Source organism: Tarenaya hassleriana, unplaced genomic scaffold (genome assembly GCF_000463585.1).
Source record: "Tarenaya hassleriana unplaced genomic scaffold, ASM46358v1 Cleome7, whole genome shotgun sequence".
Taxonomy (NCBI): domain Eukaryota; kingdom Viridiplantae; phylum Streptophyta; class Magnoliopsida; order Brassicales; family Cleomaceae; genus Tarenaya; species Tarenaya hassleriana.
The window spans coordinates 3062680-3088747 of NW_010969548.1; the positions used below are offsets into that span (position 1 = coordinate 3062680).

General features: G+C 39.6%; 7 protein-coding genes across 9 annotated transcripts in view; 4 read left to right on the forward strand and 3 right to left on the reverse strand.

The window, feature by feature from the left end:
- Window positions 1-1366, forward strand: part of LOC104801050 (probable pectate lyase 1) — a 4250-nt gene extending 2884 nt beyond the window's left edge. The window contains exons 4-6 of the mRNA XM_010524129.2: window positions 14-497; window positions 575-678; window positions 804-1366. Of these exons, the coding sequence (XP_010522431.1) occupies window positions 14-497; window positions 575-678; window positions 804-1140 (925 nt within the window). The 3' untranslated portion in view covers window positions 1141-1366. The remainder of the gene's footprint in view (window positions 1-13; window positions 498-574; window positions 679-803) is intronic.
- Window positions 1367-2406: 1040 nt separating this feature from the next.
- On the forward strand, window positions 2407-2935 carry LOC104801052. The gene has a single exon (XM_010524130.2). The coding sequence runs from the start codon at window positions 2446-2448 to the stop codon at window positions 2839-2841; it is 396 nt and encodes a 131-aa protein (XP_010522432.1). The 5' UTR covers window positions 2407-2445; the 3' UTR covers window positions 2842-2935.
- Window positions 2936-3513: 578 nt separating this feature from the next.
- Window positions 3514-3942, forward strand: LOC104801552. Its single transcript, XM_010524862.1, has one exon. The coding sequence runs from the start codon at window positions 3514-3516 to the stop codon at window positions 3940-3942; it is 429 nt and encodes a 142-aa protein (XP_010523164.1).
- A 2350-nt stretch (window positions 3943-6292) lies between these two features.
- On the reverse strand, window positions 6293-10161 carry LOC104801053 (probable leucine-rich repeat receptor-like protein kinase At2g33170). The gene is made up of 3 exons (XM_019201038.1): window positions 10095-10161; window positions 6816-9820; window positions 6293-6728 (listed from the first exon to the last, which is right to left on the reverse strand). The coding sequence occupies exons 2-3, from the start codon at window positions 9766-9768 to the stop codon at window positions 6355-6357; spliced, it is 3327 nt and encodes a 1108-aa protein (XP_019056583.1). The 5' UTR covers window positions 9769-9820; window positions 10095-10161; the 3' UTR covers window positions 6293-6354.
- Window positions 10162-13386: 3225 nt separating this feature from the next.
- LOC104801054 (octanoyltransferase) lies at window positions 13387-16818 on the reverse strand. 3 transcript variants are annotated; one of them, XM_010524134.1, is made up of 4 exons: window positions 16653-16818; window positions 16028-16135; window positions 14695-15404; window positions 13387-14057 (listed from the first exon to the last, which is right to left on the reverse strand). In XM_010524134.1, coding segments are annotated over exons 1-4 (918 nt in total). In that variant the 5' UTR covers window positions 16752-16818; the 3' UTR covers window positions 13387-14056. The 3 variants fall into 3 exon arrangements, with proteins under 3 accessions (XP_010522436.1, XP_010522437.1, XP_010522434.1); XM_010524135.1 differs by having other exon boundaries at window positions 14825-15404; window positions 16653-16817; XM_010524132.1 differs by having other exon boundaries at window positions 13402-15404; window positions 16653-16817.
- Window positions 16819-17675: 857 nt separating this feature from the next.
- LOC104801055 (chaperonin CPN60-like 1, mitochondrial) lies at window positions 17676-21940 on the reverse strand. Its single transcript, XM_010524136.1, has 17 exons — window positions 21740-21940; window positions 21347-21371; window positions 21128-21259; window positions 20831-20990; window positions 20251-20522; window positions 20028-20132; window positions 19823-19909; window positions 19625-19714; window positions 19436-19516; window positions 19266-19334; window positions 19089-19166; window positions 18864-18959; window positions 18642-18741; window positions 18450-18553; window positions 18246-18351; window positions 18050-18128; window positions 17676-17938 (listed from the first exon to the last, which is right to left on the reverse strand). Exons 1-17 carry the CDS (start codon window positions 21775-21777, stop codon window positions 17818-17820), a joined length of 1743 nt encoding a protein of 580 aa, XP_010522438.1. The 5' UTR covers window positions 21778-21940; the 3' UTR covers window positions 17676-17817.
- A 219-nt stretch (window positions 21941-22159) lies between these two features.
- The window catches only part of LOC104801056 (7-hydroxymethyl chlorophyll a reductase, chloroplastic), a 5761-nt gene continuing 1852 nt past the window's right edge, over window positions 22160-26068 (forward strand). Inside the window, exons 1-10 of the mRNA XM_010524137.2 lie at window positions 22160-22309; window positions 22828-22933; window positions 23073-23157; window positions 23550-23661; window positions 24123-24207; window positions 24298-24339; window positions 24469-24547; window positions 24698-24749; window positions 24847-24909; window positions 25951-26048. Coding sequence (XP_010522439.1) covers window positions 22231-22309; window positions 22828-22933; window positions 23073-23157; window positions 23550-23661; window positions 24123-24207; window positions 24298-24339; window positions 24469-24547; window positions 24698-24749; window positions 24847-24909; window positions 25951-26048 — 801 coding nt within the window. The 5' untranslated portion in view covers window positions 22160-22230. The remainder of the gene's footprint in view (window positions 22310-22827; window positions 22934-23072; window positions 23158-23549; window positions 23662-24122; window positions 24208-24297; window positions 24340-24468; window positions 24548-24697; window positions 24750-24846; window positions 24910-25950; window positions 26049-26068) is intronic.

The window sequence follows — 26068 nt, forward strand, 5'->3', positions numbered from 1 at the left end:
CCCCAGCCGGCGCCCGCGACGGCCGTTTCTACGTCGTCACCGACCCGCGAGACGACGACCCTGTCAACCCCAAACCGGGAACTCTCCGCCACGCCGTCGTCCAGGACCGACCGCTATGGATCGTGTTCAATCGCGACATGGTGATCCAGCTGAAGCAGGAGCTCATCGTCAACAGCTTCAAGACCATTGACGGTCGTGGAGCCAACGTCCACATCGCCAACGGAGGGTGCGTCACGATTCAGTACGTTACGAATGTGATCATCCATGGGTTGCATATCCATGACTGTAAACCCACCGGTAACGCCATGGTGAGAAGCTCCGAGACGCATTTCGGGTGGAGGACGATGGCCGACGGTGACGCCATTTCCATTTTCGGATCGAGCCATATCTGGGTTGACCACAATTCTCTGTCTCATTGCGCTGACGGGCTTGTCGACGCTGTCATGGGCTCCACTGCCATCACCATATCTAACAACCACTTCGCCCACCACAACGAGGTTCGTTCCCACTGTCCTGAATCCGGTATCTGATCGTAAAGCTTAACCTTAAACATGATCTGTTCTGTTCTTTTTAGGTGATGTTGCTTGGACATAGCGACTCATACACAAGGGACAAAGCTATGCAAGTGACCATTGCTTACAATCATTTCGGTGTCGGTCTCATCCAGAGGATGCCGAGGTACGTGCACGGTGCACCGAGACCAAACAAGATCAATTCTGACAGAACAGAATTGCTCTGTTTCGTGTCCTGTTTCCGTTTCCTCTGTTCTAACCGAGTCGGGACGAAAATTTGGAAAACTGCAGGTGCAGACACGGATACTTCCATGTCGTGAACAACGACTACACCCACTGGGAGATGTACGCTATCGGCGGAAGCGCGAACCCGACGATCAACAGCCAGGGCAACCGATATGCCGCCCCGGCCAACCGTTTCCCCAAAGAGGGGACAAAGAGATGGAACTGGAGATCGGAAGGAGACTTGCTTGTGAACGGCGCTTACTTCACACCCTCCGGAGCCGGAGCTTCCGGAAGCTACGCACGTGCCTCGAGCCTCGCTGCCAAGTCCTCGTCGATGGTCGGAACCATCACTAGCGATGCAGGTGCTCTCCCTTGCCGCAAAGGCCGTCGCTGCTCCTCATAGTCTTCTGTTTCACAGCATTCCGACAAAAGTGTACATTTCCACACGTTTTGTCATTGATACCACTTCCCCCTTCAAGCCTTATCACAATCCCCAAGCCATTGTTTTTTTGTTCTTTTTTATATTCCTCGTTCAACCTCGGGTTTGCTTCGGCCGCAAGTAACACAGAATCAACTTCATGGGAGCAAAAAAAAAAAAAAAAAAAAAAAACCTGAAGTGTTGTTGGCTCTGTCTCGTTCTGTTTTTTCAAGATTTCTGCAGTTTCAGGATCAGCCGAAAGAAGAAAACCTCTGGAAAAAAAAACACACGAAGAAATTAATGATGTCCGAATGATTTGCGGATTTTTTTTCTTCTAATTTTGTGGTTATGATTTTGGACATAGAGGAAAGTATTGATTAGTAATGGGAATTAATATATACTTTACAATGTTATATTTACCCCTGCAATGCTATTTTACCTTATATTATTTTTTTCCCCCATCATTAGGCTATTTTAATTATGGTTACCAACCATCACCAATAATTATAAGATTGGGAATTGTCGGGTACTGCTATGACTTTATGCATCTTGTTTTATTATTACATACAATCATGAAATTGGTCCTTGGGTCCATAATATGGCTTTTTTATTATTATTTATAAACACTAGTATACGTGCATGCATGTTACAAGCCCTTTTCATATTCACCTACTCATGCCCTATCTATGATAAGCAACATTTTAGGCTTTATACGATCTAATCTATATGATTTAAGATTCCACTACAGATATGAAGCTAGCTCACCTCAATCAATTTTCAACGACAAAACAAGGCAAAGAAAAGGAAAGTAAAAAAGGAGATTAGTCAAAGTCTCCAGCTGTTCTAGAGGGTTTCAAGCCCAGCTCATGGGCCTGATTCGATGATATTGGGCTGGACCCACATGATTTCCATTTAGAGGTATTACGGGGGCAAATATGTCTGAACGGATTCGTCTTAAGTCTTAACTATAGATTATGTGAATTATAACTGAAAAAAATATCATATACATATGGTCTTAGTTATGATTTGTTTTTTATACATATATATATATTATATACACATGCACACAAGAACCTGATAGTATCTGATACTCATACACCCATGAATGACAAATTGATATACTTCATTAAATGCCCATTTATTGTGGTTTTTTTTTTTAATATAATATCAAAAAATACAGAGAATCTAAACAACCAAGCGTTATATAACACAAAGAACTCAAACCCTTTACACATATCCATCTTAAAAAGTTTTCGGACCAAACCTTAGAGAGTACTTAGAAAACAAAACATGATCAAAACGACGAATTCCACAAGAGTCTCCGCGGCTCTCACGATCATCCTTCTCCTCGCGGGTTCGGACCACGCGTTCAAGATTTGGCCCGACACTTACGTCACGATCACCGACGACGTCGCTGGAGGCGTGGCCCTGACCGTGCACTGCAAGTCCAGGGACGACGATCTCGGGACACACGTTCTGCAGTCGTGGAAATCCACACTCTTCTACTGCAGGTTTGCATGGACGAAAGAGGTCAGATGGTTCGATATATACGTGTCGTCGAGAGATCAAGATGAGTGCACCAAGTGCAATTGGTCTATCAGAGCAGACGGTCCGTGCAGGATCGGGAAAGGTGGCAAGTGTTATCAATGGAACAAGTCTGCAAGTTTACAAACTTTGAAATATTAAGTGTTACATATAATTTAACCCCAAAAAAAAAAAATTGAAAGATCGAATAATAAAAAAAAGATTTTGTGTGGCATTCACTGTATATTGGGTTACATGAGGATTGAACATTTCGGTTTATATTCAAAACCAAAAATCGGTTAAAATTACTCTTTTTTAAACCCGGTTAGTGAATATGTGTAGCAGTAAATGCGTTGACTCATGTAAGGACGAAATCTCATTATAAGCACACATTAGGTACAGTCTTCGCCCAATTCATGTATATGGATGATGACGTGGCATTCTTGGCCACATGAGTCATTACATATATAGTATACTATATGATTTTTCCGTTATGTTTGTTCATATAGTCAACATATCTGACAAAGTTCCCGCAATAAAATAGTAAAATAAAATCATATATATACTCTTAATTCTTAAAATACCATACAAATATTACTCCACGCCCAAAATCAGAAATAACATGAATATTTACATGCATGAAGACCGTCTTCTCACATTCATATTGTTTCTGTTAATGTTTTTTTTGTTGGAATCTAATGAATAAATGATAAAATATAAACAACCAAACGTTATATATATATATAACACAAAGTACTCGAACCCTTCTCACATATCCATCTTTGAAAACCTCGGACCAATAACCTTAAGAGTACTTGAAAAAACAAAAACATGATGGAGGCGACAAATTCCCTGGGAGTCTCCGCGGCTCTCACGATCATCCTTCTGCTCGCGGGTTCGGACCACGCGTTCCAGTTTTGGCCCGACACTTACGTGACGATCACCGACGATATCGCTCGGGGCGTGGCCCTGACGGTGCACTGCAAGTCCAAGGAGGACGATCTCGGGGCGCACGTCCTGCGGTTCGGGGAACGGTACTGGTTCAAATTCCAAACCAACTGGTGGAAATCCACTCTCTTCTTCTGCAGGTTCGCGTGGAGGGAGGAGGCTAGATGGTTCGATATATTCGTGGCGTCGAGAGATCAAGACACGTGCACCAAGTGCAATTGGTCCATCAGAGCAGACGGTCCATGCAGGATCGGGAAAGGTGGTAAGTGTTATCCATGGAACAAGTCCGCAAGCTTAGAAACTTTGAAATACTAAGTGTTATAGTGTGTTGAAAAATATATGGTATAAGATCCACTATAATAATAAAAAAGGGTATTTGTGTGGCGTGGAATTTCATTATTTCCATCTTGAAATTGTTTTTTTTAATTACTGTAATATGGGGGTTGAATATTTCGGTTTATATTCAAAACCAAAAACCGGTTAAATTACTCTTTTTTAAACTCAAGGAATAGAAACCGGTTAGTGAATATGTCTAACAGTAACTGTGTTGACTGATGTAATGATCAAATCTCTTTTTTTCCCCTCATTCAACGCCCCCCCCCCCCCCAAAAAAAAAAAAAAAAAAAAAAATAATAAAACCCCGTTTTTCGGCAATATCTAGCAAAGACATCAGCACTTAGAACACCTGCCCAGGACATAGGATATAAAGTTATAAACACCAAAGCATGAAAACTGGGAATACCCATCACAAAAAGCCACAATAAGAAACCCCCCCCCCCCCCCCAAAAAAAAAGAAACAAAATAAATATATGAAGACTCGTTATTTCTTTTTATTTTATTTTATTTTGTATGGTATCAAATATAGAATGAGGTTGCTATATATACTAAATATATGACAAAATAGTAGTAAATGGACTATATATACAACCAATTTGTTTTTATATTTTTTAACGTTTGTTGCGATTACAACGATTACGATTGGACCAGTTACTTTTCTAATAGTTGGCAATCACCAGAAGTCGTTATTATTGCGTTTGCGGGCAATCGTGTTACCACTAGACAGGTTCATTTTATTCCAACAAAAAAAAGCATTAATAGAAACAATATGAATGTGCAGAGAATGGCCTTCATGCATGTAAGTATTTATGTACCCAACAGTTTGTGGGCGAGTGATCAACAACTGGGTATAAAACACTTAGAGGTTGGCGGTTCGGTTCCTGGTTGGGGAGGGGTTTTCATATGGGCTGCCCCGGTCCTCTGTGAGATATAGTTGAGTCAAAGGTCCGGTGAGCTTTCAGATTATAAAAAAAAAATATTTATGTTATTTTTTATTTTGGTTGTTAATTAGCGCAAAATGATCTCTCTATACTAAATTAGAATAAAATATAACAATAGTAAAAATAAATATATTCTTAATAAAATTCAACAACTAAACAATCATATAATCATTACTCCACACCCAAAATCAGAAATAACATAAACATTTGCATGGAAATATATTCACACATTCTTATTGTTTTCTGTTAATACTTTTTTGGGTTGGAATCAAGTGAGTAAACTTCTCTCTATACTAAATGTAAATGTAAAATAAAATATAACAATAGTAAAAATAAAATATATTCTTAATAAAACTCAACAACTAAACAATCATATATAATCACTACTCAACACCCAAAATCAGAAATATCATAAACATTTGCATGGAAATATATTCACACATTCCTATTGTTTCTGTTAATACTTTTTTGGGTTGGAATCAAATGAGTAAACTTCTCTCTATACTAAATGTAAATGTAAAATAAAATATAACAATAGTAAAAATAAAATATATTCTTAATAAAACTCAACAACTAAACATTCATATAATCACTATTCAACATCCAAAATCAGAAATAGCATAAACATATGTATAGAAATATATTCACATATTCGTATTGTTTCTGTTAATACTTTTTTGGGTTGGAATCAAATGAGTAAACTTCTCTCTATACTAAATATAAAATAAAATATAACTAAATTCTTTGCACACCAAACTAAACTCCTATATATATATATATATATAAATAAAGGGCTCGTTTCATTTCGTACAAACCACAAAAAAGTAAAAAAAAAAATAATGGGGACAAATTCAACGAGAGTAATTTATGGGATAGTACTGTTCTTGTTCCTCGTGTTATTTATAAACCCGAGCCAAGGCGGCGTGGGCGGGTTCTGGTCGCACACTCGCGTCACTATCACCAACTTCGTCCGGGAGGACGGACCGGTGACCGTACACTGCAAGTCCAAAGACGACGACTTGGGCCCACACACGTTGAAGTTCATGGAAGCTTGGAGCTTCCGGTTCAGACCAAATTTCTGGAGGACGACCCTCTTCTTCTGCGGCTTCCGACAGGGCGGCGGCGAGTTGAAATGGTTCGATATTTACGTCATGAAAAGAGATGCGAACCTATGTACTCACTGTAGATGGTCCATAATTCCTACCGGTCTATGTCGGCTCGGGAAACAGAGTCAGTGCTATCCCTGGAACAATTAATCATGCCAAAATTAGAAAGTCTTTTTTTTAAATAAAATAAAATGTTCTTGTTTAATATTTATTGCAAAGATCGCAAGTCTTTTTTATTTTTTAAATTATAAATTCAGTATTTGTTGCATCTCTCTCTCTCTCTGTACAAATATTTCTCCTCTGTACAAAAAATCAATATTTTCCGAGGCAAACGTTAAAGCTCCTCACGGCGGCGGAATATCGGAGCAGGTGGTGGAGACGATGACTTTTCCGGCACGTTCGCCGGATTCTATGAGCATCAGCACCACTTCCCTCATCGTGGGTCTGTCCGATGGCGACGGATTCGTGCATAGAACGGCGATTTTCGTCACCGTGATCATATGCTCGATGATTGTATCCTCCTCTAGCTTCATCAGCCGGGGATCGAGAATCTCCGGCTTCAAGGAACGATTCCTGATTTGGGTCCGTACCCACGTCGCGAGATCGCCGCCTTGATCCAGAGGTTGAACCGGGACTTTCCCCGTTAACAGCTCGAGAAGAACGACCCCGAAGCTGTAGATATCGCATTTCTCCGTTACTTTCATCGTGTATGCATACTCTGCATTCATGGCGTTGAACCAGATCAGCGAAAATGGTTTTCACTTGCGAAAAAAAGGTTTTTCTGGAATTCGAAATATGTATTTACCGGGAGCGATGTAGCCGTAGGATCCAGCGACGGCTGAGACGGATTTAGACTGAGGCATGTCGATGACTTTGGCCAACCCGAAATCTCCGACATGAGCTTCGAAGTTCTCGTCGAGAAGGATGTTATTGGACTTGATGTCTCGATGGATGATCCTGGGCTTGCAGTCATGGTGCAAGTAAGCGAGCCCTTCGGCCGCTCCGAGAGCGATCCCGAACCGGGTTGGCCAGTCCAAGTTACTGGACTTGCCGCCATGAAGCAATTCGCCTAAGCTTCCACGAGCCATGAACTCGTAGAGGAGGAGGTTCGAGTTCGAACCCTGATGGTAACAGAAGCCGTAGAGCCTAACGATGTTCCTGTGGCGAATCTTCCCGAGAGTGAGGATCTCTGTCCGGAAACTGTTGTCGCTGTTGTTGCCTTCTCTGTTGGATTCAAGCTTTTTCACCGCTATCGTTTTCCCCGAAGGCATCACTGCTTTGTACACAGTTCCACAAGCACCTTTGCCTATGACGTAACTTTCGTCGAAGCCTTTCGTCACGTCCAAGATGTCTTGGACGGTGAATCGCTCCTTCGGGAGAAAGTAAATGTCGGATTCTTGGAAGAAGGGTTCTTTGTCGTGCAGACAAGGAGCCGTTTCCACTGATGTTCTCAGGAAATGGACAATGATGGCTATTAGGACGAGGGAGATACTGCCGATGATGCCAGACACGATGACTATGATCCCTCCACGACGAGCAGATTCTGATTTTAGAGACGGAAGCGTAAGGGAAGACAGGTTTGAGTCACAGCTCCTCAAATGGCCGCCGCATAGACCTCTGTTTCCTGTGAAGCTGTCGGGAGTCATGTTTTGGAAGAGAGGTATAGATGGCAATGGTCCTGTAAGGTTGTTATAGGAGAAGTTGCATCCGAGTAAGCTCGAGAGATTCTCGAACGTAGCAGGGATCTCACCGCTCAGATGATTGTTGTTGAGGAAGAGGAACTCGAGCAGATAAAGATTCCCGAGTTCTGGCGGTATTTCGCTGCTGAGATCGTTGTAGCTTAGGTTCATTGCTATCTGTAAACTCGAGAGCAAACCCAACTCAGGCGGTATACTTCCCGAAAACAAGTTCCCTCCCATCTGAAGCTCGGTTAGATGCGTGAGGTTTCCCATGGCAGACGGTATATTTCCCGAGAATCTATTCTCGGAGAGTCTGAGAATCTCTAGCTGATGAAGGGTTCCGAGCTCATCAGGTAAAGAACCCACGAATCTGTTCCGGCTCAGGTCAAGTCTTTGAAGCATCTTGCAGTTAGCAATGGCAGACGGGATTGGCCCCGTAAGAGAGTTTGAGGAAACGTTAAAGGTCACCAGATTAGAAAGATCACCGATTTCTTCGGGCAGCTCAGATGAAAACTGGTTAGCTGCAAGGTGAAGCCTTTGCAACTTCTTGCACGTACCAATCTCAGGAGGAAATGGTCCATTAAACCTGTTCTGGTCCAACTCTACAGCCGAAAGATTAGCGAGCTTACACAACTCTGTCGGGAATTGACCTGTAAGCCTGTTCCCGACGACACGAAGCTGAACCAGAGATTTGCAGCTCAATAAACCGGGCGGCAAATTTCCGAAAAAGCGGTTAGACCCGAGATTCATCAGGATGAGATTAGATTGTTGACAAAGAAAAGGCGGTATCTTCCCCGAAAGCTGGTTATCCGAGAAATCAACCACCCATAAAGGACTGTAAAAACCGAGACTTTGAGGAATTATACCGGTGAGGGAGTTGTGGAAAAGCTGAAGCTGGCGCATGGAAGTAAGGTTCTGGAAACCTGACGGGATTGGACCGGTGAGCGAATTGATGGAGAGATCAAGCTTTGCCAAGTTCCTCAAGCTGCTAAGTTCGTTCGGTATGGTCCCACTCAACTGATTCTGAAACAAGTAAAGAAGCCTTAACCCGCTGATCTTGCTTAGCTCGATCGGTATCTCACCCGTCAAGTAATTCTCCGAGAAGTCGATCTCTGAAGCTCTTGATAGATTACCGATCTCCCTCGGGATGGTTCCGTTCAACTCGTTTTGATACAGGTAAAGCTTCTTCAAGGATTTCATGTTACCGATCTCTGCAGGTATCTGCCCGACAAACGAGTTATCGTACAGAGCAAGAATCTCGATATCGGTACAGTTCCCGATCTCTTTCGGGATCAACCCTGAAAACTTGTTCTGCCACAGAATAACCTCCTGAAGTTTCACGAGCAACCCGATTTCCTTTGGCAGCTCTCCCGAGATGAGGTTTTGCGCAAGTCCAAGCAACTTCAGGTTATGGCATCGACCGATTTCAGCAGGGAGATTGCCCGAAAACGCGTTCTGTCCCGCTCGTAGAGACGTCAAGTTCTTGAGATTTCCAATAGAACGAGGCAACGGACCTGTCAAGTTGTTAGAGTAAGCCACAAACTCCTCCAAGTTGTACAGATTCCCAATCTCTTCAGGCAAAGGACCTGACAACTTGTTATTACAAATGTTCAAGCTTCTCAAACTGGACAGCCTCCCAATCCCGACATGAACAGACCCACTGAAGTGGTTATTGTTCAGAAACAGAAACTGGAGCTTCGAGCAATTCCCGATCTCGAAAGGAATGTCGCCCGTCAATCCGTTATACGCGAGGTTCAGGTATTCCAAGTTAACCAAACCGCCGATGCTTGGACTCAACGTTCCAGACAGATTCATAGAGCTCAAATCAAGAGATGTTACCACTGAGATACCGCTGATAATGCTGCATTTTACGCCTACCCAACTACAAGGCGTATCGTCTGTACCGTTCCAATCGTATAAACGGTTGAACTGATCGACTAAGCCTCGGTTCTTCACTTCCACTAGCAACTGGCCCTCGAGACTCAGACAATCTGAGTTCACTACAAGAACTGCCAACAAGACCACAACTCTGAAAAGCATCGATCTTGATCCTCTTCTGAACTCTGGGTGCCAACCCATTTTCCGGACAGGAATCCTCTCCCCAAGTGATTCTTCAGTGACAATTCAGCGCCTGCAAAAAACCCAAAAGGTTCCCTCTTTTCTTATTCACAAAGGTTTTCGCAAGACTACGAACACGAGTTGTACGGACTGGTCCCGGATCCAGGATTCTGGTTACAGATATTCCACGGCATACAGAATAAGAAAGATTCAGATTTGAAAAATCAAATCTGACAGAAATACGGAGAGATTCAGTATTCGAACATGGAACAAACAAAGGAAAAACACAATGTTTATCATTGAAGGAAAAGTCCAAGGAGAAGAGAACAAGAACTCGAGAAGTATACCACTGGGAACGCAGCCATCGAGCAGAACACCATAAGACCCATAAATTTTCTCGGCGTTCGAAGCTACAGCAACAAAAAAAAATGAAAACTTGAATCAAATTTGAAATTCTCACCAAATGAAGAACAATAAGCCATTGGATTTAGATGAGAAGGAGACTTGCCTCTTCGTTTAGCAACTTGAATACTGCTCTTTTTCTCTCCGATTCCTCGACAATTACAGTGTTTCCCGAGAAAATGAAACCCAAAAACCAAAAAAAGATTCTTTTTTTCTTCTTCTTCTCTGGAATCAACAGCAACCCTTGTCGCTGTAGAATCAATCAGAACCAGAAAACAGAAAAAAGTGAAAAAGGGTATTAAAAATCCGACTTTTTTTGTTCCGCGATCCCAAGAACCAAACGGAAGGAGAAAAGGGAGAGATAGATAATAGCTATTGGTGAGAATCTGAGTAGTGTATATTCCAATATGAGTTATGGAAAGGATAAGCAAGTTTTGCTTTGGCTTGAAGCTCTAATGGCCGACAAGCATGCTCTCTCTCTCTCTCTCTTGCATTAGTGAAAACAGTTCTCTCTCTCTCTAAGGAGATTGTTGGTTTTCGGATTTTTATTTGTGAGAGAAAAAAAAGAATTTCGCTTTGCCCTTTTTCTTCAGTGCGATGATAACAATTTTCTAATTGAAAGGAAGATATGGAAAAGTAGAAAGTGGGGAGCTTTTCTTGGCCATGGAAAGTGAGAGACTTTATTTTTCATTTTTTTTTTTCCCTAAGAAAATCTTTTCCCATAAAAGTTTTGGGATTTACCGATTGGGACAACTTGGACAATACTTTTTTTTTTTCAACTTCTTGGAAATAATAATAATAATAATAGTTGAATTTTTTTTTATATAATCCAAAGCTCCTAGATTTAAAATCGGACCGACGGTGGTGGCCAACGACGTTTAAGGACAATTTGACACTGATTGTGGGCCCCATGAAGACCGTCAATACAAAATCTCATGTGACCTTCTTTGATGGGAATAATAAAATATATTTATAACCCTCTTCTAAAAATAATTTTTAATTTATAAAAACAGTTAATGATCGCAATATATTTTTTGTTTTCTAAAATCCAAAAACTAAATCTAAATCTAAAAAATAAAATTGCCTGTAGTTCAGTTATTATTAGAAAAAGCATCTGAACTAAAAAAAATATACGATTATTCTATTATATATATACTAATAATATTGAAATAGATATAGAATCGTGTGTGCATAAATTTAAAATACAAAATTATATAATTTTTTTTTAAAATATGCTAAAAGGGGTGTTGTGACACATCGGACGGTCCATGTTGCTTGACACGCGATCATCAAATTATAAAGAACAGAAAGTGTCTTTTTCCCAATTTTGATCTTTTTGAGCTCATTTAATAATCTAAGAAAATAACAAAACCCAAAGGCCAAAGATAAATACCAAATCATGATACAATGATTATTTTAAATTAATTATCAAAAGGAAAAAAATAATCTATACCAATGCGTTTGATCACATTTTTTAGGCTGTTGATAACTTTTGTGGTATTATAAATTTATAAATAGATATAAAAGTGATCAATGTGTTTGGGGTTGGTCCATGTCCACTTACTATAACTATATATATCAAAATAAATTAGGTGGTATTTGACATATTTAAATGTTTGGCCAATATGAGAAAAAAAGGAGGCACCATCATCATATCCATATTATCCATATGACTCAATTCTTTGATTTGAATGTGCCACTTTTGGTATGAAATTCGATAATACCTATCTCTGCTTTGCCTAACAAAATCTTATAATACCAAACCTTATCTCATTGATTATTATTATTATTATTATTTGTTTTACATAATAAAAACACATTATAGATTAAAATTCTACACGTGATGAAAAATTTGTTAGAAAACTTTACGAATGGATTTATTGACAACTGTATTAATATATAATTAAATTAAACTTTTCCATAAACTTTTAATGCACCATTTTTTTTTTAAAAAAAACTTACCATTATTATAAAATATCTATATCCTCAAATATCATTACCCTAAAATAATTTTCTTTTATCTTGTCATCTAACATTATAAGAAATCTACTATAAAAAAACGTAAAAGGAAACTAAAATAATGCCAATCATGCATCAATCCCAATATAACACGCTCCCATCGCTTCCGGCGAAGGCTCTTCCATTATATTATATTATATTATATTATATATATATATATATATATGTATATAGTTATTTTTTTTTCAGTACACGAGTCCAACGATTACGTAGAGTCAATCAGTCTCTTATATTTTATAATAATACCATTAATTAATAATAAAGTTAAATATTTGATAAATACGAAGTCGGAGACTTCTTGGAACTAGAAGCTTGGCGGTTGCAGATCTGCAAAACCTCAGGACTCAACAGACGTCAATAAGTTATAAATATTTTTTTCAATATCTCATCACAAATTTGTTTTTTCTTACCATCTTTCGGATCCTGTTTGGCAGCTTATATATATATACACACATATATATTATAAATAATAAATATATGTATTTATATGAGTATAATGTTAAAATGTAAGACCACACCAGGAAAAATTACAGTGTGAGAAGGAGAGATCTCCAGCCTAGTGGTTAGTGACAACTCCCCTCTATCAAGAGGTTGTGGATTCGAAACCCAGGTATGAAAACTCTCCTTGAACCGATCAGTTTTACGAGGTTGGTTTACCTGCTCTGTGTGGTTTGCCGGCTACTGCGTAGGGCGGTAGGTTTTCTCAGGTCCGCGATGCTGTCCTGATGTCGTTCTCGTCCGATCTATGGATTGAAAGACGTTGCGGTGTCTGGTTTTAGGATAGGGTTCCATCGGAAAAAAAAAAAAAATTACAGTGCGAGGGTGAAGAATGATATGAACGAAAGGTCAATTTGGGAGAAGTAGGGCCCACAATGGTGAGAGAGTGGCTAATGGGGGCCCATACTTACAGAGATGTAAACCCATTTCCCCATTTTTCTCCCGCGTTGACTTTTCATGACCAGTTGACTTTTTCTTCACGAATCAATTCCACAACAGAATCAGTGTTGGCTTTGGACTTTGTTCGAAGATCAAAGCAGAGTTCAGTTCAAATCATCTGTCTGCGGCCGAGGTGAAGCAATCAACTTAAAGAAAACTGTATCGAAACCGGATTTAACAGAAGAAAAAGGATAAGGGTTTTTTGTTGAACATATCTAACCATGTTTCAGTGAATGTAAGAGATTCTGTTACATTCAGAAGCAATGTACATGCTCAAGACCAGATGAAATTCTACTCTGACATAAACAATGGGGGCATTACATTAAAGATGAAGACTTTCTGTACAGGACAAGATCCAGATCCATATCCAGATCTGCACTGAGCTACACAGCTTTCTAGAGAATCAAAGAACCTGCAAATTCGTCTGATAAAATAAAAAAATGATTCAAAAAAAGAAGATCCCGGCTCATCTTTCTCGCCATAGTGATATTCAGGGTAGCAGTTTGGTGCTTTTATTGTTGTGTGTTGGATTCGAACTGCTTGCTGGTGCCGTCTTCAGACCAGCCTCCACTTTCTTCCGGGCATCTTCAGCGCCGCCTCTGACAGAACCTTGTGTCTCAGAAGCTAGGAAAGCAACATAAACCAATGTCTTCCTGTGTCGATACCCTCCAATCATCCGGCTCTCGCAATGGTGACAAGCTTGAAGAGACAACATTAGAACCTGAAAAATCAGCAAGGCAAAGGGAACAGCCAAAGCTCTGCTCTTGCCTCCCATGAGTACTGACTTATCTATCTACTTGAGAGTTGAGAAAAGAACAGAACTACAGAGGACTCTTTCTTTTGTGGGTAGATCTTACATTTCAATACCATAGTTAACTGAAATACTTAACTCCTCTCGAAACTGGATTAGTGGGATGACACACCTCTCCATGTGGGTATCAGTTGCTTGGTTTCTATAGTCAAATACAATAAGGCAACTTAGCACGAGTTACTTCCTAATCCATCACATGTTCTAAGCATTCAGACAACAATAGCTGGCTTGTGAGGACAGACCAGATATGTCAGAGTTTACACAGATCTGAAAGGTCTCTTATAAGATAGCTATTATGTTCCTCAGAGATCCAAAGAACAATCAGCACAAAGAACTTGGATTATGGCAGCGTGGTAATTCAATACTACAAGCATATTCACATTTTATATACAGTTTCAGTAGAAGCGATCCAAGAACACGGTTCAAGCAAAGATTGTGTAGGGACTGCTCAAGATTAAGACCTTGGTCAAACCAGATCATTGCATCAGACTTACAAATTTACTTTGTCAATGCACCTCTAGAATCCACCTCTGGTATTAAGAGAACAGGGTAAAGTCCTATATCTAACTCTTAAGAGAGATTAACATGTTCCTTTTTTAATTATGTTTCGGTAAAAAGTATAATCTACAACTAAAGCTAATTTATACACTAACATAAGCATTGATTCGATCTCATGCGCAAGATAAGCGACAAAAAACAAGAATCTTTCACATATGTTACGAAAACACAGAAACAAGTACAACACTTCACAAACATCTTGGTCAGAAGAGTGACTTAACTATTCCCTCTGCAGGTTATCCAGCAATATTGAAGGACTATCTTTCCACATAACTTCATCATAATCAAACAGTTTAGCAAAACGAGAGACTAGCTGCTCATGAATTACTTCATCGGCAGGAAGCACGGTACCTGTCTCCCTTCTTAGAGATGTCACCTCTTTATCAGCAATGCCACAAGGCACAATGTGCTTAAAATAACTCAAATCGGGATTGATGTTGAAGGCCAAACCATGAGATGTGATCCCATAAGATATCCGAACCCCAATGGCACCGATCTTTTGGTCCCCGACCCAAACCCCTGTCTCTCCCTTATGTCCTGCACGAGCTTTCACACCATAGATAGATGCCAACTCAATCATAGAGGACTCCAATCTCTCTACATAACTCCTAGCACCGATTCCCATATCACGTAAGGAAATGATAGGATATAAGATGGCTTGACTAGGGCCATGGAAGGTGATATCTCCTCCCCTCTGGGTATAATGAAGTTCAGCTCCAATCTTTGTGAGTTCAGATTCAGGGATCAACAGATTGTGATCTGTTCGACGTTTTCCGAGAGTATAAGTTGGTGGGTGTTGAAGTGAGAGCAAGGTATCTGGAATTCGATGAGCTTTTCTCTCGGTGACTAGCCTCTCCTGAAGTTTAAGTGATTCTACATAGTTGACAGAGCCTAGCTTCCAGACCTCCAGGATTCTTGGAATTCTCATTCCCTGCACATTTATGACAGAATTTGTATTGTATGCCCAGTTTCTCATTTCAATCCAACATAAACAACAAGTCCAATTCATCAGACCTTTGGCATGATCCAGCCCCTAGATCGAAATGGCTATTGTACACGATACATGAATTGGTTTTTCTATTCATAAAGATCGAGTCACTGTCCCAAAGGAACAACTATCTGCATTAGGACAGAAGTCTCGTTTAAAATCCTGATGTTATAAAGTTTTTTAAATCAAGGGAACAAAAAGGTAAGATCAAAATCGGAGGACCCATGATGGAAATTCCGAAGAATCTGAGTGTGGGGTGACAATTCACAGAGAGTAACTCTCTCTGAGGCATTTCATCAAATACTTGCCCGAAAAAATATATGATGCGATTCCGAGCAGATACAATAAAACCCATTGAAATAATAGCGACAAGCAACATGTGAAGTGAAGTCAAGCTATCTCATTTTCCAACTTCTCTGAAATTATGTTACCGAACTATGCCTACTAGCACTCAACCGTCGTTATAGCGAAAAATGTACATAAATTCCAGAGGAGTCCGCACTCGTGGGACAACATTGCGAAACCGGTCTAGTAATTGGACACAGAAATCATGAAAAGACAAATACCTTCTCGCCTCCAATTGATCTGACCTTGCCGTCAGCAGCTGGACTGTGGATCCTCTGAAACTCAGCGGAAAAATTGAACTTGCTCCCATCTGCATACTCCACCTCCACCTTAAACAACAGACAACACATCAGATTCCAACGATATCCCAAAAATCACCACAAAAAAAAAAACATGGGTTCTTGTTTGGGATTCAGAAATCTGTATTAGTTTTCGCAGATTATGTAACTTAGCTTTATAGCTCTAAGCACAAATCGTCATGCGCTTCAGTAAATACTAAAATCTATCCGCACAGAATCAACACAATCAAATCAATAGATTGGAGCAGCAGATAAACAATCCCCAGAATCCAACACCTGAATAAACGCCGAACAGGAAAGCTAGACAAAAATTGGATTCCTCGAATCCAGAAAACAGAAAAAGGATGCGAACAAAATGGGAGGATAAAATCTATCAGTTTGTTAGCTAATTCGTCACGAAATACGATCAATTACATAACTAATCCAACAAATAAGCCAAAAATAACAACGAAATGCAGAAAACTGAAGCATGAGAAGCCGATGTAGAAGAGAAAGGGGGGAAAGGTTAAAAGGGACAAAACTCCCAACAAATAGAAAGGAAACTTACGTTCTTGGGAGACACTACAGAGAAGCTTGAGAGTTTTGGAACAGTAACATCAACTGTTCCATGGATTCTCCTGAAAATTGCCCTCTGAATCGCCCACATTTCTTCTCCGGCAATCACCGGGCGAAGAAGACGAGATTTCGAGCCTGGACGAATCGTTTTGGGCCATTTTTCGATCTCAAAGCTAACGAACTCGAAGTGTTTTGGGCTGGGCTTTTGTACAGATTATGTTTCTTCTCGATGACTGAAACGACGACGTAGCAAACACGTGGGATGACGTGGAAGAGCAAAGTGACAGCGAAAACAAAACTGAAGTTACTCGGGTCATGGCTTTAAGCGAAAACAAAACTGAAGTTACTTAAAGCGGGGCATTATCAAAAATATCCTTACTTTGCTATTTTTATTTCAAGACCTACCCTTATGATCATGTGATCAATGTAATCGAAATATAGTATGGTCACATATTGATCTCATTGTTCATAACATTAAATTTATGATGTTTTAATCAAATAATTAGTAAGATATACAAGGTATGAACATAATGAATTAGTGTGATCACCATAAATTTAATGTTATAATCGATAAAATCAAAATGTGACCATACTATATTTCGGTCACATTGGTCACATGGTCACAAGAGTAGGTCTTGAAATAGAAATAGCAAAGTAAGGATATTTTTGATATAATGTCACTTAAATCACTTGGTAAAGAATTAGGATGATTGAAATAGACACGCAAGGCATCCGAATCTTTCTTTCTTTTTTTTTTTTTTGTTCGGCTTTCACACGCACATATATGATATATATACTCCATAATAAATGTATATTTACCAAAACTTTATATTATGTTTAAAATTTCTTAGCATGTTTATTATGGTATTCAATAGATATATATTATACATGGAATGACACGACAGTCAATTTTGTACATTAGACTTGACATGTTTACAACCTGACATTCTGTTATTTTCTTTGTATTTAGAGTGTAAAATATGTCTGTTCCACATTACTTTAAAAGAACAATTAAGAATGTGAAACACCGTATTACTGGATATAAATTTTTGACGTTTAAATACTCAAATACAAAACTTTCGTATTTATTAATTATGGAAAGAAGCAACAACCACAGAATCTCAACAAAATCGAATTAGGGCTTCCGACTGTTCCGATCAGAAACCCATGCCTCCCATGCCGCCGCCCATGCCACCTCCCATGCCCGGAGAAACTTCCTTCTCTTCCTTTGGAATTTCAGACACGACAGCTTCAGTTGTCGTCAACAAAGACGAGACACTGCACGCAGAATGGTAAACGCAACCGTTTAGCGAAAACCCGAACCCGAAAACGAGACAAAGAACATGGGGAAAGAACGAATTCGTAAGCTTTGTGTGTGTATATATATACCTTGCAGCGTCCACCAGTGCGGTTCTGATCACTTTCAATGGATCAATGATACCAGACTTCACCATATCAACGTATTCGCCTTTTCACATAGAAAAACAACAAAATAAACTTCCAGTTCAGTTCAGTAGAGGTGAATCGTAGAGCAGAGAAAGGGGAACATATATATATATACACAACGAGAAAGTAAAAAACTGACCTTTAGCAGCGTCGTATCCGAGGTCGGGATTGTCTTGCTCCAAAAGCTTACCTATGATAACCGCACCCTCGACTCCGGCATTCGAGGCTATAGTATAAACAGGTGTCTGCACCAAAGTCAGATTATGTGTCAAATGCTTTGCTAGAGCTGGTGTTCAGGTGATGAAAGAATCATGATATATATATATACACAGACACATACAACCTTGAGAGCGTTTTGAATGATCTGGACACCGATTTTCTGATCGAAATTGGCAGTAGGAAGCGTGTCGAGTTCTTTCGAGGCATACAAAAGAGCAACCCCACCGCCTGTACACGCGAAAAAACTCTGTATGAGAATATTGTTTGATTAGACGAGGATTTTCACGGGTTTTTCCCGGGATTTAGATCAATTTACCTGGAACGATACCCTCTTCTACGGCTGCTTTGGTGGCATTCAAAGCATCGGTTACTCTATCTTTCTTCTCCCCAACTTCGGCCTCGCTTGCTCCTCCAATCTGTATATCAGTATATGCATATTTCGTCGTTGTTACAAGCATGTATAGAAGTCTCTTTGATATATCTTTCTCATTTAAGGTGCTCTAGTAATGGAATGGAATTGAAATTGAAGATATAGGACCTTTAGTACGGCAACTCCACCGGATAACTTAGCCAACCTCTCTTGAAGCTTTTCCTTGTCATAGTCTGATGTGCTCATTTCGATTGCTGACCGTATCTGTGTTATTTTCAAACATGTCAAAACCCGGTAGCCAAAGATAAATTGTAACTCTTATAAAAAAAAACAATAAATCGTAACACATTCTCCCGAATCGTATTTGATAACAAGTGAACCATCCATACTGACCTGTTCACATCGTTCAGTAATGGCAACCTTCTCTCCAGTTCCGTCTAGAATAACAGTGTCGTCCTTAGATACTGTCACCTACGCACCAAAAAGAACCGCTTGCAAAGTTATACACGATGGATAACAGAAATTTAAACTGGAAAAAACGAGAACAGGTGGTAATTTGGTCAAGCTCACCTTTTTGCAGTTGCCAAACATACCGAGGTCAACCTTATCCAGATTCAAACCGAGTTCCTCAGTAATAACCTATAACAAAAACGAAATCAACAAAAGCACCGTTATTATTCGTGCTGTGTAATGTGATTTTGCATCCACAAACAAAAAAAGAAGAGAACATATGCACTTACTTGGCCTCCGGTGAGGATAGCGAGATCTTGCAAATTGGCCTTACGGTTCTCTCCAAAACCAGGGGCCTTCACTGCACAAACCTATAACATGGTACCATCTCTCCATCAGCCCGAGAGTCTGAGATACATATATATAGCTTATCATGATGCCATAAATAAAGCAAATATAATAAGATGAAAAGTTTTAACCTTGATTCCAGCACGGAGTTTGTTCAAAATCAGGGTTGCAAGAGCATCGCTTTCCACATCCTCGGCAACAATCAACAGTGGCCTTTGCTTCTGAAAACACAGAAGAGAAGGGAAACCTCGATAATCAGGTACACAGTCAACGAGTGCATACTAGAGATCATCAACAACTGAAAACACAGGACGAGAATTGTTTTATACCTTGAGGGCTAATTCTAGAACTTTCACCATGGCATTTAAGTTGGATATCTTCTTCTCGTGGATCAAAATCAGGGGATCTTCTAGTTCCTACAAACGAAGAAATGCAGAATCCTTTTAATTCAAGAAAACCAAATAGTGAAGAGAATGAATCAATTCAACACAGATTTTTTATAAATCTATCAATCAACAAGCTGGAAATGCTTACACATTTTTGGGTTTTTTGGTTGGTGATGAAGTATGGGGAAATGTAGCCCCTATCAAGCTTCATACCCTCAACAACTTCGAGCTCATTGTACAAAGTCTTCCCATCCTGCATAAAGAGTGATATTATAAGATCAACCAATCAATCTCCCGAAACGTGATATGCATACAATCATGAAGTGAGTCGAAAACAATAAAATTTGTTTAGGCATTTAGGGTCAACTCACTTGAATCGTGATCACTCCCTCTTTCCCGACCATTTCCATTGCCTTGGCAATCAATTCGCCGATTTCTCTCTCTCCATTAGCTGATATTGTCCCCACCTGGGCAATTTCTTCGGATGTGCTAATCATACGTGCCATGCTCTTCAAGTTCGTTACGACAGCATCAACTGCCATTGAGATACCACGTCTTAGGTCCATCGCATTCATTCCAGCAGCAACTGATTTACACCCTTCGGCGAATATAGCTCGGGTAAGGACTGTTGCACACGTTGTTCCTGCAAATTACATTACACCGATGTCAGATAAAAAAGCAATAAACAACGAATGAATGGATGGGAAACTAAACAATTAAAAGTTGTCCTGGACTAAGTTTAGAAGTAGAATCCGGAGTTAATTTTTTGTCCATTACCAAGACAGTGAATGAAATTGCACAGAAAGTGAAGGCTACAACTATGATTACATTGCTTAGATTGGACTAACGGATAATGATCACCAGCACTACTGAACCCTAACGTGTCTTTTATGACTTTTACGGTTTTACCATTCATCAAAGACAGAACTTAGATATGAAAAGGAACCTTACCATCACCGGCTACATCATTTGTGGCATTAGCAACCTGTTTGACAAGACTGGCACCAATGTTCTTGACTCTGTCTTTGAACTCAATGCTCTTGGCAACTGTTACACCATCCTTTGTGACTTTGGGTGCACCCCAGCTTTGTTCAATTACCACAGTGCGACCCTTAAAAAGGAACAGAAAGAAGAACAAAATTTCTGGTCAAATTTATCCTTTCACACATTTTACATGAAACATTCATTTTTTTTTGGGAATCAACAATCCAGAAGTGAAGGGCAGAGTGCAAAAAAAAAAAACTATACTTTGGGTCCCATAGTGACTCTAACTGCATCTGCAAGCTCCTCCACACCCTTGAGCATCAGAGCCCTAGCCTCAACTCCAAACTTAATGTCTTTGGCCGCATAGTTTCTTCTAGAAGTGAGCCTACTTCCTATCTGACAACACAAAGCATACATATCAATATATATACCAACAACGACTACACCGATAAAAACCCACATAAAAGAATGGATGACAATCACCTGGTTTGCACTGTTCCTCGCAATCCTGTTGAAAAAGAGGAAGAGAGAGAGATAATACAGTCAGGAAATGGAGCGAAACAGGAGGAATCTATATTCAGCTGTTACGCAAAATCACGAAGAAGTCGTTCCTTAAATTCAATTCTTGCTGTTTCCGATAACCAAGCAATATTAAGGAGGAAGATCCAAAATTTCGCAGAGAAAACAGTAACCCGTCATGGTTAATCAGATTTCTGCTACCGAGTTGTGATTAAAACCGAAACTTTTGACACAGTAGTCATTCGTATAACTTCAGTTCCCACCATTTTCTCGGATCAAACAGAAAAATGATTCCAAAAAAGCAGAAATCGATCGCATTTCGCCAAAAAAGAATCCCCATAGCCCGAGTAGATCTACCTTGTTTTCGAAGCAAAGCTCGAGACAAACCGATACATGGCGACAAGTTCTGACTGGAGCAAACAAGGACACAATAAGATTAAAGAACCGAAGCTACGTTGACGACTTGACAACTCGGAGGTTTTGCAGGAGAAGGAAAAATAGTATCCTTTTCGGGACCCGAAGGTTCTAGAAGCCGCAACTTCAAAATCTCTCTGAGGGTTTAGGGTTTTTACTTCTCAAGCTCTTGCTTTTTCGTGGTGTTAGGTCGGGTTCGGATCCGGGCCTGAAGTTGACCCGGTTTATCGACAATTGGGCCTCATATGAATATGAGTTTTCTGGAAGTGCTGCCTAACAAAAAATGTTCGTTCGGTTTAAGATCCATTTCCGGTTATGTATGGTACACCGGTTAGAAGGTTAACCAGATCCCAATGGAAAATATCAACGACACAAATCAACAAGAACAGCAAGGTACTATTTACCGTCTCTCTCTCTCCCGCGCTTGTTCAGCCATGATTACTGTAATCTCGAAGCTTTCTCCACTTGCTCCGTTCGTCTCCATCGTTAATTCTTCTTCCTTACCTTCCAAAGGTGTGAACTTTCTCCTTCACTTGCTGTCTATCTTAGCTTTCTGTTCGCAAATCCTGTAGAGTTGGCTCTCGCTTTCTGTTCAAGGAGAGCTAGGTACTTTTAACCTTCCGAAGACAGTTGAAGTTTTGGAAGACCCAGTAATGTAAACGATTCCGGTTATTGTAAATTGGCTTAATCAATTTTGTGGTATCTTATGGTAATCAGATTCTGGAAGTTTTGGTTCATATCCACATATTAACTATTAAGAAATCAGAACATGTTGATTATGGCAATGAATCGATACTCTGGAGAATTGTGGTTGGTTTTGCCAGTACAGTGAAAACTTGATGGGTTTCTTTTTTGTCCCTTTAGTTGACTGGGGAGAGGATAATTTCTAATTATAAACCTTACCACTCAATCAAGAATTCATTATTTTTGGAGAAATTTTGGCTGTAAATCAGTCTCTTTGTCATATTAGATCCATTTTTGTTTCTCTTTGAGCAAGTGTTGTTTTCCAAACTATCACAACTTTGTTTCAGATGCGAGTAAAGAGCCAAGAGCAAAAATCAAGCTAAGAGGTGACTGGAGGGAAAAGTCGAAACCCATACCACCAGGAGGCACCTATCCAGCCAAAGATCATTGCAGGTCCTGTCTGTCTTTTTGTTCCATTTCTATTTGCTGTTCTGCTGTGGGCTTTTCTTCATGTTATCTGCTAATCCCGGAAAAAGGAAGACAAAAGTTTGGGCTTAATTCTTTTCTTGATTTCTGTTTTTGGGGAAAGCAGTCGATGCGGGTTATGTGATACATACTACATCGCCCATGTGAAGGAAGCGTGTGCATTTTTAGGAGAAGGGATGTCAAGAATTGAAGTAAGTCCAAGTTCTTGAGAATTTGGTTATTTCATCAGAGTAGCTTATAAAGCTCTTTTGGTAATAATAATTGTTATTTGAAGGTTGGAATTCAAGGTATTCCAGAAGGAGTGCATTACATAATAGTTAATCAATAAAATTGGTAATTTGTGGGTGAAATGGGTGAAATCCAGTATTTAAATTGGTACTTTGTTGGAATAATATGAGTGTGATTGCCGATTCTAAAGCTTTAACGTTGTGCGAAGTGTCCAGAGTCCACATTGTCTACTTGCTTTTCTGGGTTATCTTTGTATTTAGTTCATACATTGAAAATTTAAAACTGTAGACATTATCCTACTGATTTGCTTCTACGATTGAAAATCTGTCTTGTTATACTTACAATTTTCATTTAGAGCTTGGAACCTGTTGTGCATGGTCGAGGACGAAAAGCAGATTCCTTTGATGATACATATTTTGGGGTCCATCAGGAATTGCTATATGCACGTAAGGTCCAGCCTGTTGAAGGTATACCATCATTCCCTTCCATGACATCTAAAACGTCTGTCTTGGCCAGAAAATTAAAGTAACTTGCTGCCCAACCAACCGAGGAAGAAAGTTTGCTTTCTTTTGCATTTTTAAGATGGACTAAAGGGAAAGAGTCGACAGTTTGTAATTGATACGTATTTTGGATTGTAGAGAGAAGTGATATTAATGAGTTCAGTGTTCTTGTACTTTCCATTCGTTTCTTTGTGTATTGTTTCTTCAAAGGTTGCTTAAATAAGGTTGATACTCTCTTCAAATATTTCTTGATAGCATCGTCAAGTACTTCTCAGAAATCCTCTGAAATGGTTACATTCATTCTGATTTTCCGCTACCATCTGTTCTTCCGAAAGTTAATTTTTGGCTGGTTATGTTTTCAATGTACTATAGTAAACTGAGATGTTACAGCTATTTTTATCTGCTTTACATTTCTCTCTTCTGTGCAGGAGCACAGTGGACAGGGATAGTAACAACAATAGCCATTGAGATGTTGAAATCGAACATGGTAGAGGCTGTTATTTGTGTACAGAGGTAAAACTTCTGTATAATTTCAGAAACGGAACTGTCATATCTTCATTTTTTCATCTAATAAACAATGTTGATAATTTGTTAATATAACAGTGATCCTGAGGACAGATTGTCTCCAAGACCAGTATTAGCCAGGTTTGTGTCTTCCATCTGTTAATGGCTATTCTCATTATACCTTGATCCTGTCTGGATATTTACTTCCAGTCTTACCTGACCATAACTTTCTCTTGATGTTTCATATCTGTTGATTATAATGTCTAATAGGACGCCGGAGGAAGTCTTAGCTGCTAGAGGTGTCAAACCAACTCTCTCTCCTAATCTGAATACTCTTGCTCTAGTAGAGGTTCCTTCCTGACTTTGCTTTCTTATTGGCCTGTTTTTTTTATCATTAATTATGATTAAAAAATTGTAATTTAAATAAAAAACTGCTTAGAACTGAATAATATCTCTACCGTGTTCTCTGTTCATTAAGTTAAAATTTGCAACATGACAGGCTGCTGGAGTGAAACGTCTTCTTTTCTGCGGTGTGGGTTGCCAAGTCCAAGGTATGTTCCTTAACATTCTTCTGCAGGTTAATGCTTTGAGTTCTCTCTATCTTGTGACTTGTAATGTCGTAATGCAGAGTGATTTCTTATACTGCAGCGCTAAGATCAGTGGAGCACCATCTGAATCTCGAAAAGCTGTATGTACTAGGCACCAATTGCGGTAATACACTCACCCTATCTACATCTACTAATTATCCTCAACTTTGAAATTTTCTCTCTCTTTTGTTGGTTCAATTTGTAGGATTTACCACTCTTACACCCTCATTACCCTTAGTTTACTAGTTAACACTTCATTTTGATATGTGTCTGAGATTCCGCTTCACTCTCTCTCCTCATCAAGGAACGGGCATGGATATAATACTAGAAAATGGATCACCTGAATAAGAATGGCCTTACCGCAGATGTATGCAACAAACTGAATCATAAAAACAGATGTTGTTTGTTGCATGTAGTAAACATATAGTTTATGTGTTAGAGTCCCACATCTAAAATACATGGGGAAATTGAGTCCATATAAGGCCATAGACACCCTCTCCAGACTAGCCATTTGGGGTGAGTTCTACCCATGGTTTTTGGGACTTATTTGAGCCCATTATGGATGAGTGGATTCTACCAATTGGTATCAGAGCCAACCGATCCTCGTATATGCGGACGACGCGGCGGGAGAGAAAACGGTCGGGAGAGAAGCACAAAGGGTGCGTAGCCGCCAGCGACCGAGAAGTCGTCATCGATTGAGTAGCCTCTAGCGTCGTGGTCGCCGTTGTCTAAAGGGGGCGGTATTGTTAGAGTCCGACATCTGAAATATGTGGGGAAAATTGAGTCCATATAAAGCTATAGACACCCTCTCCCAACAAGCTAGCTTTTAGGGTGAGTTCTATCCATGAACTTTGGGACTTATTTGTGCCCATTATTGATGAGTGGGTTCTATCATTATGTCCTGTTTCTTATCACTGTGACAGTACACAAAAATTAGGATGATAGAACATTCTAGGTTTTTTCGTATATTTTTTTTGGATTGTGACCTCCTTTGTTTTTTGTTGAAATCTGATAGACAGTTGGGTGTTTGTTACGAGAAAAAGTATGCTTCATGTGAGATGTTCACTTTGATACTTCTCATAAGATCTCACTTCAGCTCGATACCGGTGATTTCTGGTCATTCCTATTGCATAGTTTTAATATCTACTAACTTTTTCATAAATAGTGGACAATGGAACACGAGAAGGACTGGATAAATTTCTAAAAGCAGCTAGTAAGGAGCCAGAGACTGTCCTACATTATGAATTTATGCAAGATTACAAGGTTACTACTAATTCTCTTTC

Coding starts and splice junctions, on each gene's coding strand:
- LOC104801052 (XM_010524130.2), top strand. CDS start 2,446: ATGATCAAAACGACGAATTCCACAAGAGTCTCCGCGGCTCTCACGATC.
- LOC104801054 (XM_010524134.1), bottom strand. CDS start 16,751: ATGTGGGCGATTCAGAGGGCAATTTTCAGGAGAATCCATGGAACAGTT. Junction 16,136..16,652: donor CTGTAGTGTCTCCCAAGAAC/GTAAGTTTCCTT, acceptor CTGTTGTTTAAG/GTGGAGGTGGAGTATGCAGA. Junction 15,405..16,027: donor GATCAATTGGAGGCGAGAAG/GTATTTGTCTTT, acceptor ATAAATGTGCAG/GGAATGAGAATTCCAAGAAT.
- LOC104801053 (XM_019201038.1), bottom strand. CDS start 9,768: ATGGGTTGGCACCCAGAGTTCAGAAGAGGATCAAGATCGATGCTTTTC. Junction 6,729..6,815: donor CTACGGCTACATCGCTCCCG/GTAAATACATAT, acceptor CCATGAATGCAG/AGTATGCATACACGATGAAA.
- LOC104801552 (XM_010524862.1), top strand. CDS start 3,514: ATGGAGGCGACAAATTCCCTGGGAGTCTCCGCGGCTCTCACGATCATC.
- LOC104801055 (XM_010524136.1), bottom strand. CDS start 21,777: ATGTATCGGTTTGTCTCGAGCTTTGCTTCGAAAACAAG. Junction 19,167..19,265: donor TGTTTGGCAACTGCAAAAAG/GTGAGCTTGACC, acceptor TTTGGTGCGTAG/GTGACAGTATCTAAGGACGA. Junction 18,554..18,641: donor AGAAGAGGGTATCGTTCCAG/GTAAATTGATCT, acceptor TCGCGTGTACAG/GCGGTGGGGTTGCTCTTTTG.